The sequence below is a fragment of the Phascolarctos cinereus genome, unplaced genomic scaffold, assembly GCF_003287225.1.
Source record: "Phascolarctos cinereus isolate Bilbo 61053 unplaced genomic scaffold, phaCin_HiC Scaffold_5;HRSCAF=322, whole genome shotgun sequence".
In the NCBI taxonomy this organism is placed as follows: domain Eukaryota; kingdom Metazoa; phylum Chordata; class Mammalia; order Diprotodontia; family Phascolarctidae; genus Phascolarctos; species Phascolarctos cinereus.
Window position 1 is genome coordinate 83679656 of NW_027555958.1, and position 16063 is coordinate 83695718.

General features: G+C 39.0%; 1 protein-coding gene across 1 annotated transcript; it reads left to right on the plus strand.

The window, feature by feature from the left end:
• The first annotated feature begins 831 nt into the window (after nucleotides 1-831).
• On the plus strand, nucleotides 832-16063 carry TTLL2 (tubulin tyrosine ligase like 2). The gene is given in 3 exon segments (XM_020970415.1): nucleotides 832-1095; nucleotides 14106-14948; nucleotides 14951-16063. Coding segments are annotated over 2 exon segments (1719 nt in total). The 5' UTR covers nucleotides 832-1095; nucleotides 14106-14122; the 3' UTR covers nucleotides 15844-16063.

The following is a 16063-nucleotide window of genomic DNA, read 5'->3' on the forward strand; positions in this document are numbered from 1 at the left end:
GAACCTTGAGGTACCGCCCAGGGAGGACAGAACATGAATCATTATCCAGCAAAGGAATAGAGGAGTGGTCAGAAAGAGGAGCATCAAAATAGAGTAGTATCATGAAGCCCAGAGAGGACAATACCCAGGAGGGGGTGGGAGCTTGTGGGTATGGTAGAGTCTTGTGAGCGTTCTTGTAAGGATAGGTAAGACTTTGGGCATGGTTGTAGGTAGCAAGGAAGGACCATTAGATAGGGAGAGGTTGAAGATTCAAGGAGGGAGGATGGTGGGTGCGAATGGGGGAAGGACAATAGGAGGAAGGGGAAAAGGGGGAAGGCAGCAGTGGAAGGGGATGGGAATCAAGGATACATAGAGAGGGGTAGTCTTGATGAGGAAGAGGGTCACTTCTACATCAGAGACTGTCTTAAAGGAGGAATTGGGGGGGTTAGTCAAAGGTATATGAGGTGAGGAGAAGAGGAGATGAGTGAAGGCAAGGATTGGTGTAGATTAATTAATTCATGATGTGGATTGGCTAGATTACTCTTCATATTACCACTCAATATGGAAACAGATTTTGTTTTATCATTTATATTAGTTAATTTTACTGGTCTTTATCAGCTCCAGATAGTTCCTACCAATCAAGTTCCTATGTGTGGAGGGGAGAAGGGATTTCCCCTATTACCTTCTGAATTAAGTTAGACTAGACCTAAACTAGACTCAGCCTCCAGTCTATTGCCTTCATCTCAGACATCTAAAACATTCTGGATATTCTAGCCAGAGATGTAACCAGGACAGGACAATTGGGTGCCAACATCATAGGAGCAAGCTTCTTCTCCAAGGGTACATTCTTCCCTCAAATCATCTGGGATCTGCCACCCACATGCATCATGCTTTTCCCTTCCTCACCAGCCTGTGTGACCTCACCTAGCCCCACCCCCAGGATAGCCTCTCTATGGCACCCTTCTACAATTCCCATTCTCTAGGGGAGCAAGCTGTTTCCTCTGCGCCTAGCTGAGCTGTTCTTTACACAATTGCCTTCTACTCACTTCCAAGAGAAGACTCCCCTGTGCTACTACTGCTGCTTCTCATCCCCTTCCTAACTATTCTGTGCCCCAGGTAAAAGTCTTTGTTGCTTTAATTACCACTCACTGGAAATTTAGATATAGGGAGAACAGAATAGACAAGCACAAGAAGAATTAGAAGGTTGTTAGAAGTTGATTAAGACTTCAGGGTAGCACCAATGAAGAAACCAGCTGACTGGTAATTTATTAGGGGATTGCTGGGGGAATATAATCGAAGTGAAACATGATTATCTATAAGGAATATGAACCATGTATTTGGAAAGGACCTTATCTTTCATTTGCCAGGTGAAGAAACCAAGGACTGGACTGACAAAATGACTAGAATTCACAATTATGGCTCTGATTACAGCATATCTGAACGTCTGGCTATTTTCTGATCCTCAGTGGGTTAGCTACATTGCTGCCTGGGGCTTTCTGCTTGTAGTAAATCAACAGGAAGGAAAGGAAGGACATGTCCAATGTCCACTATGTCCTTCTGACTCCTGTCACTGGCTGACTGTGCTCTCAATCAACATCAGGGCAGCCAACATGGATGTAACAAACAATTAAACCCATTCAGGCTGATGGGATTCTGCCTGACAACTCAGTCAGTCAGTGACATTAATACAATGAGGATTATGCAGTAAATTCCATTTGGGAGACAGTTGGCATAGGAGAAAACTGTTTTATTATGGACAAGTTTTTGACAACAATCTCTCAGTCACAAACAGAAATACCATGTGTATATACTTCACTATAAAATCTGTGACCTTATCTATGTAGGTACTCTTTCCAGTTGAGCAGAACACAATCCATCCTTTATCCCTCATCCTTTCAGTCAGAGACAATGAACATTAAGCATCTACCATGTACCAAGCATTATGCTAAGTGATAGAGGTACATAGATAGTCCCTGCACTTGAGGAGCTCACAATCTAATCAGAAAAGACAACACAGTTTTAAAAAAAAATTCTGAAAAAGAAGTAGGAGTATTCATCCCAGGCCATGATGAAGTTCTACAGGTGTGGAAAATGATCTAAGGAGGTGTAAATTCCAGAGCTGATTTCATCTTTCAGAAGACGAGTTTCTGAAGATTGTGAACTACAGTAGAGCAGCTGGGTGCAAAATTATAAAGTGAATGCCCTGGCCACCTTCCTTAAAAGGTAGAGGATCTGGGGAAGAGCTCTCCAATGTCCACCCTCCCTCTTCTCCAACCAGAGAGAGGGAGGGAGGGGCTTCAGAGGCAGGGAGTGCTGAGGAGGTGTGAGTTTCAGAGTTAATTTCTTCTTGCAGAATAAGTTTCCAGGGAACATAGAGTCCAGGAGAGTAGCCAAGTGGGAATTCTCGTTCATGTCCTTCCACAAATTTTCAACAGGGAGTACACCTGATATATTAAAGACCTTCAAAGAATCATAGACTTAGAATTGGGAGGGAACTCAGAAGCTACATAGTCACTTCCCCTCATTTACAGATGAATGAACAGAAGTTCAAGCAAGTTCAGTGACTTGTCCAAGGTCATGCAGGCAGCAAATATGAAAAACTAGGATTTGGACCCAGGCCAATTGTCTCCAGAGCCAGTACCATTCACCATAGTCCCTCCCATTTTCCAGTTCTTCTTGATGAGGATATCAATTATGTTTAGGGATGAATGTTATACCTTGATCTCAAGATGTGACCAATCAATCTCCTTTTCTATTCATTTGTTTCTTTGATAGTATGTCTTACTCTTGCAATTCATCATTGGTAATGTATGTTTCAGTCTATATGTGTTCACTATACACCTTTCTGTTATCCCTTAGGTAACTAAGAATTCTGATTCTTTTGACACTGGGGTATTCTGTGATTTAAAATTATGTGTAACATTATCTATAGTCCAAAATTTAATATGTAGTTGGAAGAACAACTCATTGAATGATCCAGCAGTAAATATATCCTGGACCCTATGGATGGACATTGAACCGGTCCCAGAATTGAGAAAAAATTAGTGGGGCTGGACTACATTTGGAAAATTGCACAGGACTATCAGTTATTCCCAAGCTTATCTATCCCTGAAACAAAAATTCATCTTTTTAACATTAGTAGTCTTCTGATGATGCCATGTGTCTATAAATTATGTAATATAATGTGCATATATCTTGATAATTATAAGAGATTTCAAACTTGCGTAAGAACTATGCCCATGCATTTTACATGCCCCATAACTTTTTCTGGGTCCCTATTAGTACGGTATTCCTGTATGCAACTCTGAAATAATACAGGGAGAATGAGAAGAATGGAGCACAAAAACATTTTATAGATGGTGTGATTATGATTTAGAGCACAATGATTTCTATAGAGTTTTTTGTTGGAATATTCTATCACCATTTTCTGATCTCTATACCTCCTAACATAGACACTTAAGGTACTATAGAACTTTTAGCTACTTTTAGAAGTAAATTAAAATGAATTTAATTTTGAGTATTTCCAGGATTGGGAATGACCCAGAAAGTTCAAGTCATACCTGGCATTGAAAGCCTACTGTCCCTGATGTACCACTTAACAGGTTTTTTTTTTAATTTTTTTCCTTTTTTTGTTACATAAGAGGGTTTTTAAAAATAAAATAATTGCAATAAAATGTAGCCAAAATTGCATAGCAATTTGTAAAGGACAGGAAGAAAATGGGGGCCAGAAGAGTTTTTAGGTCCAAGGAAAGCACCCAAGTTAAGACATGGCAAAAACCTTCAAATGTGCTTAAGACAACTTTTCTTCTCCCCTTTCATTCATTCCTCCCATGGAAAATTCAGTCCCATGGATTGTTCTCAGGAAGGGAGAAAGGAGAATCTAAGGGGAAAGAATGGGGAGGGGAGAGTTGGGGCTTTCCTTGGAATAGCAAGAGCAAAAAACACATGGTTTTGGAAGCAGCAAAAGACTTTTAACATGAATATCTTTTGCCCATTTTGGCTAACGGATTGTCAAAATAATGCTTCAGAGAAGTTGCAGCTGGGGGGGAAAATTAGATAAAACTCTAAGTAGGAAACTTTTTGCCTACAATAAGTACCATTAGCAGTATGTAGAGCAAATTGTTAAAAACAATTCCTCAGTTGATACGAGGGAGTAGGGTGGGTTTGGGACAAAAACGGTTTATTTTATGGTAGCTTTTGTCAGCCTAGAGGTGCCAAAATAACTTTGTGAGAGACACATCCTCCCCAGGAGTGGTCTAGTTACTATATAAATCCTCCCTTGCTCATATCTCACATTTACTCTTGAATTATGTTACAAGTGCTGTGCCTTATTTCCTTTTTCATGGTAGAACAATGAGTCTCTCAAATGCATTGATCTTCCTCCTCCTTTATAGTTTCAAACTATCATTTTCCCATTCTGCTCTTTTATTTTCTTTGCCCCTTAGTTGTTGCTTTTTTCCTAACTAGAGAATTATGCTTTTCTGCTGATTTCTGCCACTGATGGTTCTATATGGCAAGAAATCCAACTCAAGTGTGGAAGTGGTAGCAGTGACATGTCATAAGGGGAAATCCATTGGGGGACATCTTAATACCACCACTTCCTCCAGAAAGGGGGTCCATCAGTCAAAGTCTGAAACTGCCTAGTAGAAGACTGAGATGGCATGAAAGTCCAGTAGGATGGTGATACCATGAAAGCTTTTTTAACAGTTCTTAGATCATTGTGCCTACTCCATCTATGTCACTAGTTGGTTCATATCAAACAGATTCCTTTCTGTACAAGATATTTGCTACAAAAACCTTTAGGACTTGATTGGGAGCAAAACTAGAATAGCAAGAATATCTGAGTCTAGAATTATGGTGAAAATCCTTCATCTATTCTTAGAAGCTTTTAGTGTCACCAGAATTTTAGGTTTGAACTTCCAACTGTGTTCATTTTGGTTTGCCTCTTGAATAGTGTGGCTCAGGTAACAGCATAACGGAGCTATATTGGCGTGGAAAATGTATATTTCCAGATAGAACTAGAAGATGTACTGCGTTTTCTATATCATCAGTGGCATGATTCCAACTCTAATGGCGTATACTTCGGTCTGTACAGTTCACAAGGGAATTTGTCTTGGAGTGAGGAAGAAATAGGACTGGATATGGATAATGGGTATATTTCCATGGCCATAGCTCTCTAAGTGATGATAGATGCCAACCACACCTTACATTTTGCTCCTCATAGAAAAATGTGTCTATGTCATAAAGCCACAGGGCCAGTGGTGATTGAGTGGTTCTAAGTATCATCTTGGTATGATTTTTTTAAGAATATGGAAGTAAATAGCACCTTTCCTCCCTTATTCAGAAGCCATGGTAATAACATCCCCCTCAATGTCAGTAGAACCTGTTGTGAAATCCTGGGAAGTCCTATCAAGGAGACATAACATTAAATAAAAAACAAAGCATGCTGGTAATAGTGGGGGCAAATTATCGATCAATAAATAAGCATTTATTAAATGCCTACTAGTGGCAGGCATAGTATACTAGGTGCTTTGGATATAGAGAAAAAAATTAAAGACTCACTGTCCTCTAAAAGCATATATTCTATTGGTTCACTATGGTGATTATGCAACCAAGAATAAAAATTAGAGCCTCATTATAATGTTTCCTTTTGTCAACAATCTCTATGAACCCCACTAGCTTATTTTCCCTTTCTTAGCCAAATCTCAATAATAGAGAGCTAAAACACAAGCTAAGAAGGCTCATTTGAAAATCAAAAAGTGAAGGCAGAATTGCTCATTTGCCAGTAAATCTGAGGTATTTAAACAGCAAAACTGGACAGTTCAGTCCCAGAAGTATCAATATTGGTGTCTAGTTCACTGGTTCTGTCTACATCAATTGAATGAAAAAGGCAATTACCAAAACTGTATTTTGTTTCATGGTTCAGAGTGGAAAAACTTAATTACATATCACTTTACAAAATTTACCATCCCATATGGCTAGGGGATAACAATAAATAATTAACAGCAAAGGCAGATGTCAAACTGAAAAGAAAAAAATGCCTTCTGGGCTACATGTTATGAATTATTTTTATTCATGGCTTGCTAATTAGAAAATCTCTTAATGGTTCCCCTTCGCTTAGTGAGGCTCGGCCAAATTCTACTGCTGTTGCCCTGTGTGGTCTTTCTATAGTACACGAAGCAGATTGTTGCTCCTGGAAGGCTCTATAACATTGTTTATAATTAAATAGACAGCCATAAAACCATAAACATGAATCAACAGCCTTGAGAGCATACTGCAGCCTTGAGTAAGCTGAGTCTAAAGGTGAAGGGGTAAACTACTCATTCTTGGTAATAAACTACAGAAATAGTTTCCCTTGATTACTATAGTAATTTACCACAAGTTTCAACACAGCACTTAGCACATATTAAGCACTTAATAAATTCTTGTTGACTGACACAGTCAATATGTGAAATCAATCACATGAACATGGCAGGACAATGTTAGGTGGTAAGTACGGGCCAGTTTGGAGGTCTTGAGGTCAAGAAAAGAACAACAATCTTACTAAGAAGCATCCTGGACATTCTTCTAGTTGTTACACAGAAATGAAATGTTGAAAAAGCACAACAGGGAACATGAGAGGAAATTCCCAAGAAGATTAACAAGAGGAATTTGCTCCCTCATATAGTCTTTGAAAGGAGATTCACTTTAGTAACGATAGCTCACATTTATACAGTGCTTAAAAGGTTTGTAAAGAGCTTAACATGTTATCCCTTTTAGTATTCACAACAACCCGGTGATGTAGGTACCACAATGGTCCCCATTTAATAGACAAGGAAAATGAAGCCAAGTGACCTTGCCCAGAGGTCACAGAGCTCAGAAATAGCGGAGGAAGGATTTGAATCTAGGTTTTTGAGGCTCTGAGTCTAGTGCTTTTTTCCACTGTTCCGCCTATCTGTCCTAATGTACTTTGTCTTTTCTTTCTTCTCTATATAAAAATGTTTCCCAGGATATTAGCAGCCCGAGGAAAATATTTAACATAGATATGGGTATTTTTTTTAAAAGAAAAGACTTAAAAGGGACAATGGAGGGAAGGAGAAACATATTAAGGTTACAGAGGAAAGAAGATAAAAGGAGAACATTGGGATAATGGCTATGCACCTCACTGGTGATTAGTAAAGTTAAATTTAAATAGAATCTCCAAATATTCTTAGTCTACCACTCCGGGGCTATGGCCCTTGGACTTTGTTGTACAGAGGCACTCAGTATTAGGTATTGCTAAACAGTATCTTTTTTGTCTTCATAGCCTGACTCTTTTCTTTCCCAGCCTAAATATTTCATTTGGGTAGCTGACATGGTGGAACAGAGGAGTTTTCAAATCCCGTCCTTGGAAATGATGCATGACCCAAAGATATTTCTATCCATCCCTTTCTGCAGGGTCAAGTGGAAGCATGAGTGTACCTCACTGGAAGACCCATCAGGGGATCTGGAATGTGTACTGTGCTTGCACTGGTCACAATAATGATTGCCTTCATATGAGTTTCCCTGAAGGCACCTTACTATTCAGAGGGTACACTAGGATCTCATGAGGGTTCAGGGGTCCAGATCCTGTCTAACAGGAGATGTAAGAATACATTTTGATGAATGGATTCATGCCTTCCTTGTGAGGAATTCTGAGGTAATTATTTCATTCCTAGAAAGAATCCCTTGGATTTTGTGGAGAGAAGCAAGGGAAGTGGACCAGATCTATGTTTTAATTGGTTTAGGGAATTCCCAAGGAAGAAATTCCTATCGATTCATATTATTACTTGACCCAAAAGTTAAAGGACTTGCTCAGAGTCACATTGCCAGAACTTAAACCCAAGTCTTTCTGACTCCCAGGTTGGGTCTCTACTGCCCCAGACCACATCACCAGTAGGATGAATTCCCTATATGTGTACACAATTATGATTTCATCATGTAGAGAGCTCCTCTAAGAAGGAAAGAGGAAGAAGAAGCTCTCACTACCAAAGCAGATAGGCAACTGTTCTTCAACTTATATGGCCTTAGAGAGTGTCTTCGGACATTTGATCTGAGAGGTTCAGTGGCTTTGTGAGAGACACAGAAGCAGGACACGCAGAAACATGATCTGAAAGCAGACAGCCCTGATTTCAAAATTCCTTTCACATGGCTGCCTCTTAATTCTTTAAGTCAGGGAAATAATGTGCCACTCCATCCCAAACAACGTCTTCCAGGCTTAGGGGCTGAGTGATAGTAAGGAATCTAAGATTCAGGTAATCTTACTGCTGATTCATCCAGGAAAATATATGGACACTTATTAGAGGTAATAGATTTATAAAGCCCTGCACTTATAGTCTTCATTTTTCCAAGCTAAACCCTTTAAATCTGTAGGAGTTACTCACTTGTGAAACATCAAGGTGTTCAAAGAAAAAGGTAGAAAACCTCTGCTGACTCCTTCTCCATATGTCGCTGAATTAGTAGAGGTCAAGGGTCTCTGTCCCAAAATTCTCTTTTAAAATTCAAGTCATCTGGAGGTGCTTGGTACTTGAAATCCTCCCCAGCAGAATATGCACTTCTTGAGGATAGGGAACATTTCCAGTTTTTGTCTTTGAATCTCTCTCTCTAGGCACTAGGCTTCCACCAGCACTCCAGCAGGGATTTAATAAATGCCTGTCAAACTATGGTTGAATTGAAGTTTGGTATACTATTATATTTCTACTAGCTCATCCCTAGGGAGTCATACTCTGAGGTTTATTTAATCCTCATACAGTATCTTTAGAGTTCAAATGATGGTTCTGATCATCTGACATCCAGAATATTCTCGAAGTAATATGTTTGTACTTAATAAGGCAAGGCTTCCATTATTCAGCTTACTAGGGTTATACAATCTTATCATTGACATTTGGTGAAGAAATGGGGTGTGCTAGCTCAGACAACACCAATGCACAGTAAAGGAGGACGGGTTATGGCCAAGGAAATCAACAAATCAGTTAGCCCATTATCTAGTGCATCCTCCACCTTCCAGGCATGTCTGAAACCAAACCAGCCCCTGAGAGCTATCACTGCATGCCTACTGCATTCCTCCTGGGCTGCTTTAGAGAAGTATTAGAAACCCATAGCTAACATCTATGTAGTGCTTTGAATTTTACAAAGTGCTTTACATGTATTACCTCATTTGATCCTCACAACTCAGTCAGATGATTAATAACTAGCTTTTACATAGTACCTTAAGGTTTGTAAAGTGCTTTAATGGGTTATCCCATTTGTTCTTCACAACAGCCCTCCTAGATAGGTGTTATTACTATCACTGTTTTACAGATGAGGAAACTGAGGATGGGAGAGATTTTGTGACTTGCCCAGGGTTACACAACTAATGTCTGAGTCAGGATTCTAATTCAGGTCTTCCCTACTCAAGTTCAGTGTTCTATCTGCACCACCTCAATGCCTTAGAAATATAGATTTTTTTTTAGGGGCAGCTAGGTGGTGCAGTGGATAGAGCATTGGCCCTGGAGTCAAGAGGACCTGAGTTCAAATCCGGCCTCAGATGCATAATACTTCCTAGCTGTGTGACTCTGAGGTCAATTGCCTCCCAAATATATATGCATATGTATATACATAGATATATATTCCTATAATAACAACTGACAATAATTCATTCTTTCTTCCTCCTGTTTAATTTTGGGACTAACTCATTCTCCATTTGCCATAATACATAATAATATGGACTGATTAAATGATACAAATATACATATGCACAGCCTCTATGACAGCCATTTTAACGGTTCTATTTCATGACAAGTTGAAGTTCCAAGTGATTGTCATGTACTCAGAAGTCTGCTCCAGATAAATAGGCCATTATTATAAACAGGTAAGGGTCGTTTGAGCCAAGGGGTAAAGATTACAGGAATTTCGTCTCTCTGTTTCTCAACTCTCATTTGATGCTACCATCCCTGTTGGCCATTGTCGTATGTCTCTCCTCCCTTTTATATCTAAACTCCTTGAGAAAGCCATCTACAGTCTGTGTCTCCACTTACTCTTCTGTCATTTGATTCTAATCTTCTGCAATCTGGTTTTCATCATGGACTAAAGCCGCTCTTTTGTAAAGTTTCCAGTGATCTCTTAGTTGCCAAAGCTAATGGCCTTTCCTCAACCTGAATGCTTCTGTGAAGATGCAACTTTTGACACTGTTAATCGTCTTTTTCTACCTGATGCCCTGGCCTCTCTGGGTTTGTGTGGCGCTGTTCTCTCCTGATTCTTCTCCAACCCCTCTAACTGTTCCTTCTCAGTCTCTTTTAGCAGTCTCTTCTTTCGGATCATGCCCACTCATCATTAATGTCCCCAAAGGACCTATCCTTGGTTCCCTTTTCTTAAGCTCTACCTTTTCAACTACTTTCTCCTTTTCTTTTTCTTCAGTCTTTTACCTTGAAGTATTCTCTTCAGGTCATTACTTCTTAATCCTCCCTAATCTTCATCATATCTCCATGATCTTCCTTGATCTTGCTCCTCATCCTCCAATTTTATCTCACAGAACCCAGAAATAGAATCTGATTTTTGAGGTTTTTCTTGAAATTTTCCTTAATTTTCCCCAAATTTCTTCAAATTTATCCTTCCCAAGTTCAAACTCCAACCTTCTTGATGAGTCCAAACCCCTCTGAATCACCTAACATAATTTCCTTTTTCTTCTATTCATCCATCTTCCTTTTTTTGAGTCCTTTTCCCTTCTCCCACAACTTTCTCCTACAGAAGCCAGAAGCAGACACTTAGAACATAGGTTCCCAATTAGAAATGTCCTTAATATATTGTACATAAAATCAAAACATTGCCTTCTTACAAAGCAAGGTAGGGGTTGGGTAGCTAATAGGGACCATTTCCCAGTTGTTTTGTAAAATAATAGGTATTTGATATTACCTTAAGAATTCTAATATTACCTTAAGTCTGTAAGAATTAACAATTGTTCTTCAGCATTCTTCATATGAAGGCAGTGTGACAGAAGAAGAGAAAACTTTACTGAAAAGTAAACTTCCTCACCTCCCCCATCCCTAAGGTTCCCCACAGGTAGCTGTTGCTAGTTCCAGTGGAACTCCTTTCTCAACACCATCTCCCTGGCAACCAGTAAATGAATCACTCCTTCAACAACACTAGCCATAAGGCACAACCTATCTCTGAATCAACTACTAAGATGCTTTCCCACCTGCCTTCAATCTCATCTTCAAATTCAGAGATTTGGTTAGATTGGAAACAAGCCAAAAATATGGTAGCAAGGTAGTGTTGATGGTTTTAAAGACTGAAGTAGGCCTAGGAAATTCCTAGAGGAGGAGGTGGAAGATTTCAGGCTTGGGCAAATTGCATAGTATGTGGTCCCCACTCCCTCCTTCTCATTTTCATGTAGTTAAAAATCAAGTTAAGATGAATATCTGGGGCAGTCTTGAATGGGAAAGTAACAAAAGGAAGGGGACATTTTTATATGGAAAGGAGCATGGGACAGTCCCATCTCCAGTCTCATCTCTTTGCCTTGGAGATGGCAGTGGTAGTAGTGGTGGTGAGGGATATGTTAATAAATTGTATGTATATATACTCATATACATACATACACATATATGTGTGTGTATGTGTATCTATCTGTATATATAATATGCATATATGTGTGTGTATCTATCTATACACACACACACACACACACACACACATATATATATATAGATACATAAAAATTTTTTTTCACAACCGTTTGTGCAACTACTCCACCCCCTTCACTTCCAAGTTCTACCAGTCTCAGTCCACTGCAATATTACTCAGGGGCCTCAAAGCATACCTAGAACCTGAGCCAATGATTTCAATTAGTCATATCTTCTGGAGAGCCCTACTTAGAGCTTGAAGTCAGAATATATAATAACAACCAGAATTTATATAGCTCTTTAGATATATTACATAATGGCAAAATTGGAGGGGATCCCAGTGGCCATTTAGTACAACCAATACCTAAACAAATAGTCATCCACTGTTTGCTTAAATTTCTTCATTAAGGGAGGGCTCATTACTGGCCAAGGAAGCCCATTTCACTATAGGATAACTCTAAGGGTTAGGAAGTTTTTCCTTATATTAAGTCTAAATATACCTCTTTGCAATGTCTGTCCATTATTCCTTGTTATGCTCTCTAAGGTCAAACAGAAAAAAGATTAATCATCTTTCCACATGACAGTCCTTTGGATGCTTGAAGACTGTCATCATGGTCCCTGTGGGCCATTTCATCCCTAGTTCCTTCAACTTACTCTGGTATGTCATGACCTCAAAGTCTTTCACTACACTCCATCTTAACAGCCTTTCTAAAAACATGGTACCAATGATCAAACACAACTCTTCAGGTATGGTATCTGACAGGACAGATTGTAGTGTTGCTATCACTTCCCTGGTTCTGTCACTATGCCATGAAATCAACACAGATTAATATTACGTTAATATTCTTGGTCACTACATTACACCATTGATTCGTATTGAGCTTTTTTATTCCAATGAAATCACAAGTTCTTTCCACATCCCACCCATCGTAGGAGCTGCCATCTTTGATTTTTTGGATCCCAAATACAAGACTCTACATTTACCTCTATTAAATTTCATCTTATTAGATTCACCCTAATATTTCATTCTATCAAAATCTTTTTGAATTTTTAATTTAGTATCTAGTATACAAACCATTTCTTCTATTATTGTGTAATTTGCTCAGCATGCCATCCATATCTTTATCTAAGTGACTTTTTTCAGTGCCTCAGATGAAGGCCTGGATAGCAGTTGGTGACACAGTGGATAGAGCACCAGATCTGGAGTCAGGAAGACTCGAGTTCAAATCCAGCCTCAGCTACTTACTAGCTGTGTGACTAAACCAAGTCGTGTGTCCTTTGCCTCAGTTTCCTCAATTGTAAAGTGAGCCTGATGATAATACTGCTGCTTCTCAGGGCTGCTGTGAGGATTAAATGAGCTGATATTTGTAAAAGCACTTAGAGTACCTGGCTCTATATAAATCCTTATACCGTCTCCTTGCCCCTTAATTCATTTGCTTCTTGCAATAAATTGTGTAATAGATACTACAAGTATTATTATTCCCGTTTTACAGATAAGGAAACAGGCTGCAAGAGGTAAATAACTTGTCCATACATTTAGAAATATTCTTCTAAGAAGAGATCCATAGGCTTCAACTGACTGCTGTAGGGGTCCATGAAACAAAAAAAGGTTATTGACTCCCCAACAAGTGGTCAGTCAACTTTCACTATATCCATTGAAAAGGGACTTAATTTTTGGAAATATACAAAAGTATTTAGAATGATGTTTGGTTGAATAAAGTCATTGCATTATACTGTTCCAAGTCAAAAATCATCTCTGAATTGTAAAACTCTTACTACAAAGCAAAAGGAGGCCTCATACTAACTTCTTGAAGGTTGCTTCATTCCACTTTTGAATAATTTTATTAAGAATTTTTCCTGATAATGAGCCTTCTATTGAAAACAAATATATCTCTCACTTTTTCATAAATTTCTTCAGTCCTGTTGGTGGTTAGACAACTACTCATTGCATCATCTTGATCCTCTTCCCTACCTTTTTTATACCTTTTTTGCCAATTGAAAAAATGTTGCTCTTCTCATCTTGTCATCCTAAGCATCTTCTTTTTAACCACATCAGATGTCTCCCTTACTAGTTTATATCTAATCTCACATTGAATGCCATCTTAATTCTTTGCTCTGAATAATGGTCCCTCACTTTTACACCAAAGGGAAATAATATACATGGCTGGCCTTGAAAGTAACACTGCTGTAAGTCAAGAGCATGTCACCCCTCATGCCCAACAGCAAAGTTAGTCTGACCCTTTTAGCCATATTACTCATATATTCCCACTCATACCCAATAGCAAAGTTGGTCTAGCCTTTTTGGCAACTCATTTGAGTTCTAAGGAATGTTCAATTATAGGTGGACTTGTTTGGGTAAAAACTATAGAAATGGGCTCATTTGTTTCCTTTAATTTAGCTTGGAGTGGAGCAGGCATACAATATCAAAGTAAAATAGCTCAAATTACTATTATGCCTAGATATTCTGCTAGATTATGATAATGACATGCTGAATTCATTGTATTAATCCCTTTCTAATTATCCATCTTTTAGTAAAGAAAAATCATGTGATGACAGAAGATGAAAATTCAGAGATTGTGTTAAAGCCGTTAGTCTTTCGTGTAGATGAAAATACTCCTGAACTAGTAAAAAATGTTCTACTAGAACGTGGATGGAATAAATATAATGAAGATGTACAGGATGTAGCAGATTGGAACTTGTATTGGCGGACGTCAGCTTTCCGTATGATTGACCACAGCAATGTTAAGCCATGGCAACGACTTAATCATCACCCAGGGACCACCAGGCTTACCAGGAAGGACTACTTGGCAAGACATTTGAAGCACATGAAAGGGATTTATGGAGCATCTCTTTATGCATTCTCTCCACTAACATTTATCATGCCCAAAGACTATATTAAGTTTGTAGCTGAATATTCCAGGGAGAAAGAGGCCCTTGGCACCAAGCCAAGCTATTGGATATGCAAGCCAGCAGAACTGTCTCGTGGAAGGGGCATAATGATTTTCAGTGACCTTAAAGACTTGATCTTTGATTGTGCAACAATTGTACAGAAATATATCACCAACCCCTTCCTCATTGCTAGGTATAAATGTGATCTGCGTATTTATGTGTGTGTTGCTGGCTTCCAGCCCTTAACCATTTACCTCTATCAGGAAGGACTGGTACGGTTTGCCACTGAAAAGTTTGATCTCAATAACCTGAAGAACGATTGCTCCCACCTGACCAATAGCAGTGTCAATAAAACCGGGGCCTCCTACAAGAAGAATAAAGAAGGGGTTGGCCGAGGTTGTAAATGGACCCTGAGCAAGTTCTTCGCTTATCTGCGCAGCCAGGATGTGGATGACTTGCTTCTGTGGCAAAGAATCAACCACCTGGTCATCTCACAATTCTCTCCATTGCCCCCTCTGTCCCCTCAGCTTCCAATTGCTTTGAGCTCTTTGGATTTGACATTTTGATTGATGACAAGTTCAAACCATGGCTTTTAGAAGTGAACTTCAGTCCTGGCTTATCTTTAGACTGTTCCACTGATGTGTCAGTGAAGAGAAAGCTTATCCATGATATCATTGAATTAATGCATTTCAACCAAACTCGCCTGAGGAAAACCAAAAAGGAATCTCGTGAAGCTTCAGGCCACCAGCCTCACGTTTCCTGGACTGGAAGTGATAAAGATAGAGTCTGTGAAACTTCAAAGCATTGGTGTAAAATTTCCTGGGCAAAAGGTAAGAAAGATAGAGACCATGAAACTTCAGGGCAATGGATAAACATTTCTCAGTTTGGACAAAAAAGCACAGTTCATGGATCGTCTAGATACACATCTCATAACAAGGAGACTTGCATCTCTTCTAATATTTTCTCTTTATTCCAAGGAAAGGCCTATAGCAATGATTTAATTGCCTTACAGAAAAAAGTCAAAGATTTTCCTAAAGAAATATCTACTGAAAAACTAAGAGAAAAGAAGGCTTCAAAAGATTCTGTACCCCCAGCTTTTCCAAAGATAAGAAACAGACAGACTACATTCAAGTCATTCCATCTCTTCCCATCTTCTGAATCATGTAAGAAGAAGAAAAACATCACCCCATATTTCCTGTCAGACAAAGGTATGAGGCCATGCTCCCACGTAGGTGATTTTGCTCTCATTTTCCCTTTCAATGAAGCCACTCTTGAAGCTACCAAGAATGGATTGGATCTCAAAAAAGTCATCCATGAACTCCAGAAGCTTGTAAATAAAAAATCAACAACCGAGGCAGAGGATAAAACTAAGAAAACGTGACCAGGGATTTCAATGACTTAGGGACCAACTGAATGCAAATCCCTGAAATTTCCATTTATTACATGAATCATGACAATGCTAAGTTGTATTTGCTTTTTAGCTACTATCTAAAACTATCAAGATCAGATAAAAGGACAATCTCATTAGGAATGATAATGTTTAAATTTGTATGTCTTTAAATCACTTTTTATTGTCTAAGGTTTTCACTCTGGGAAAGTGG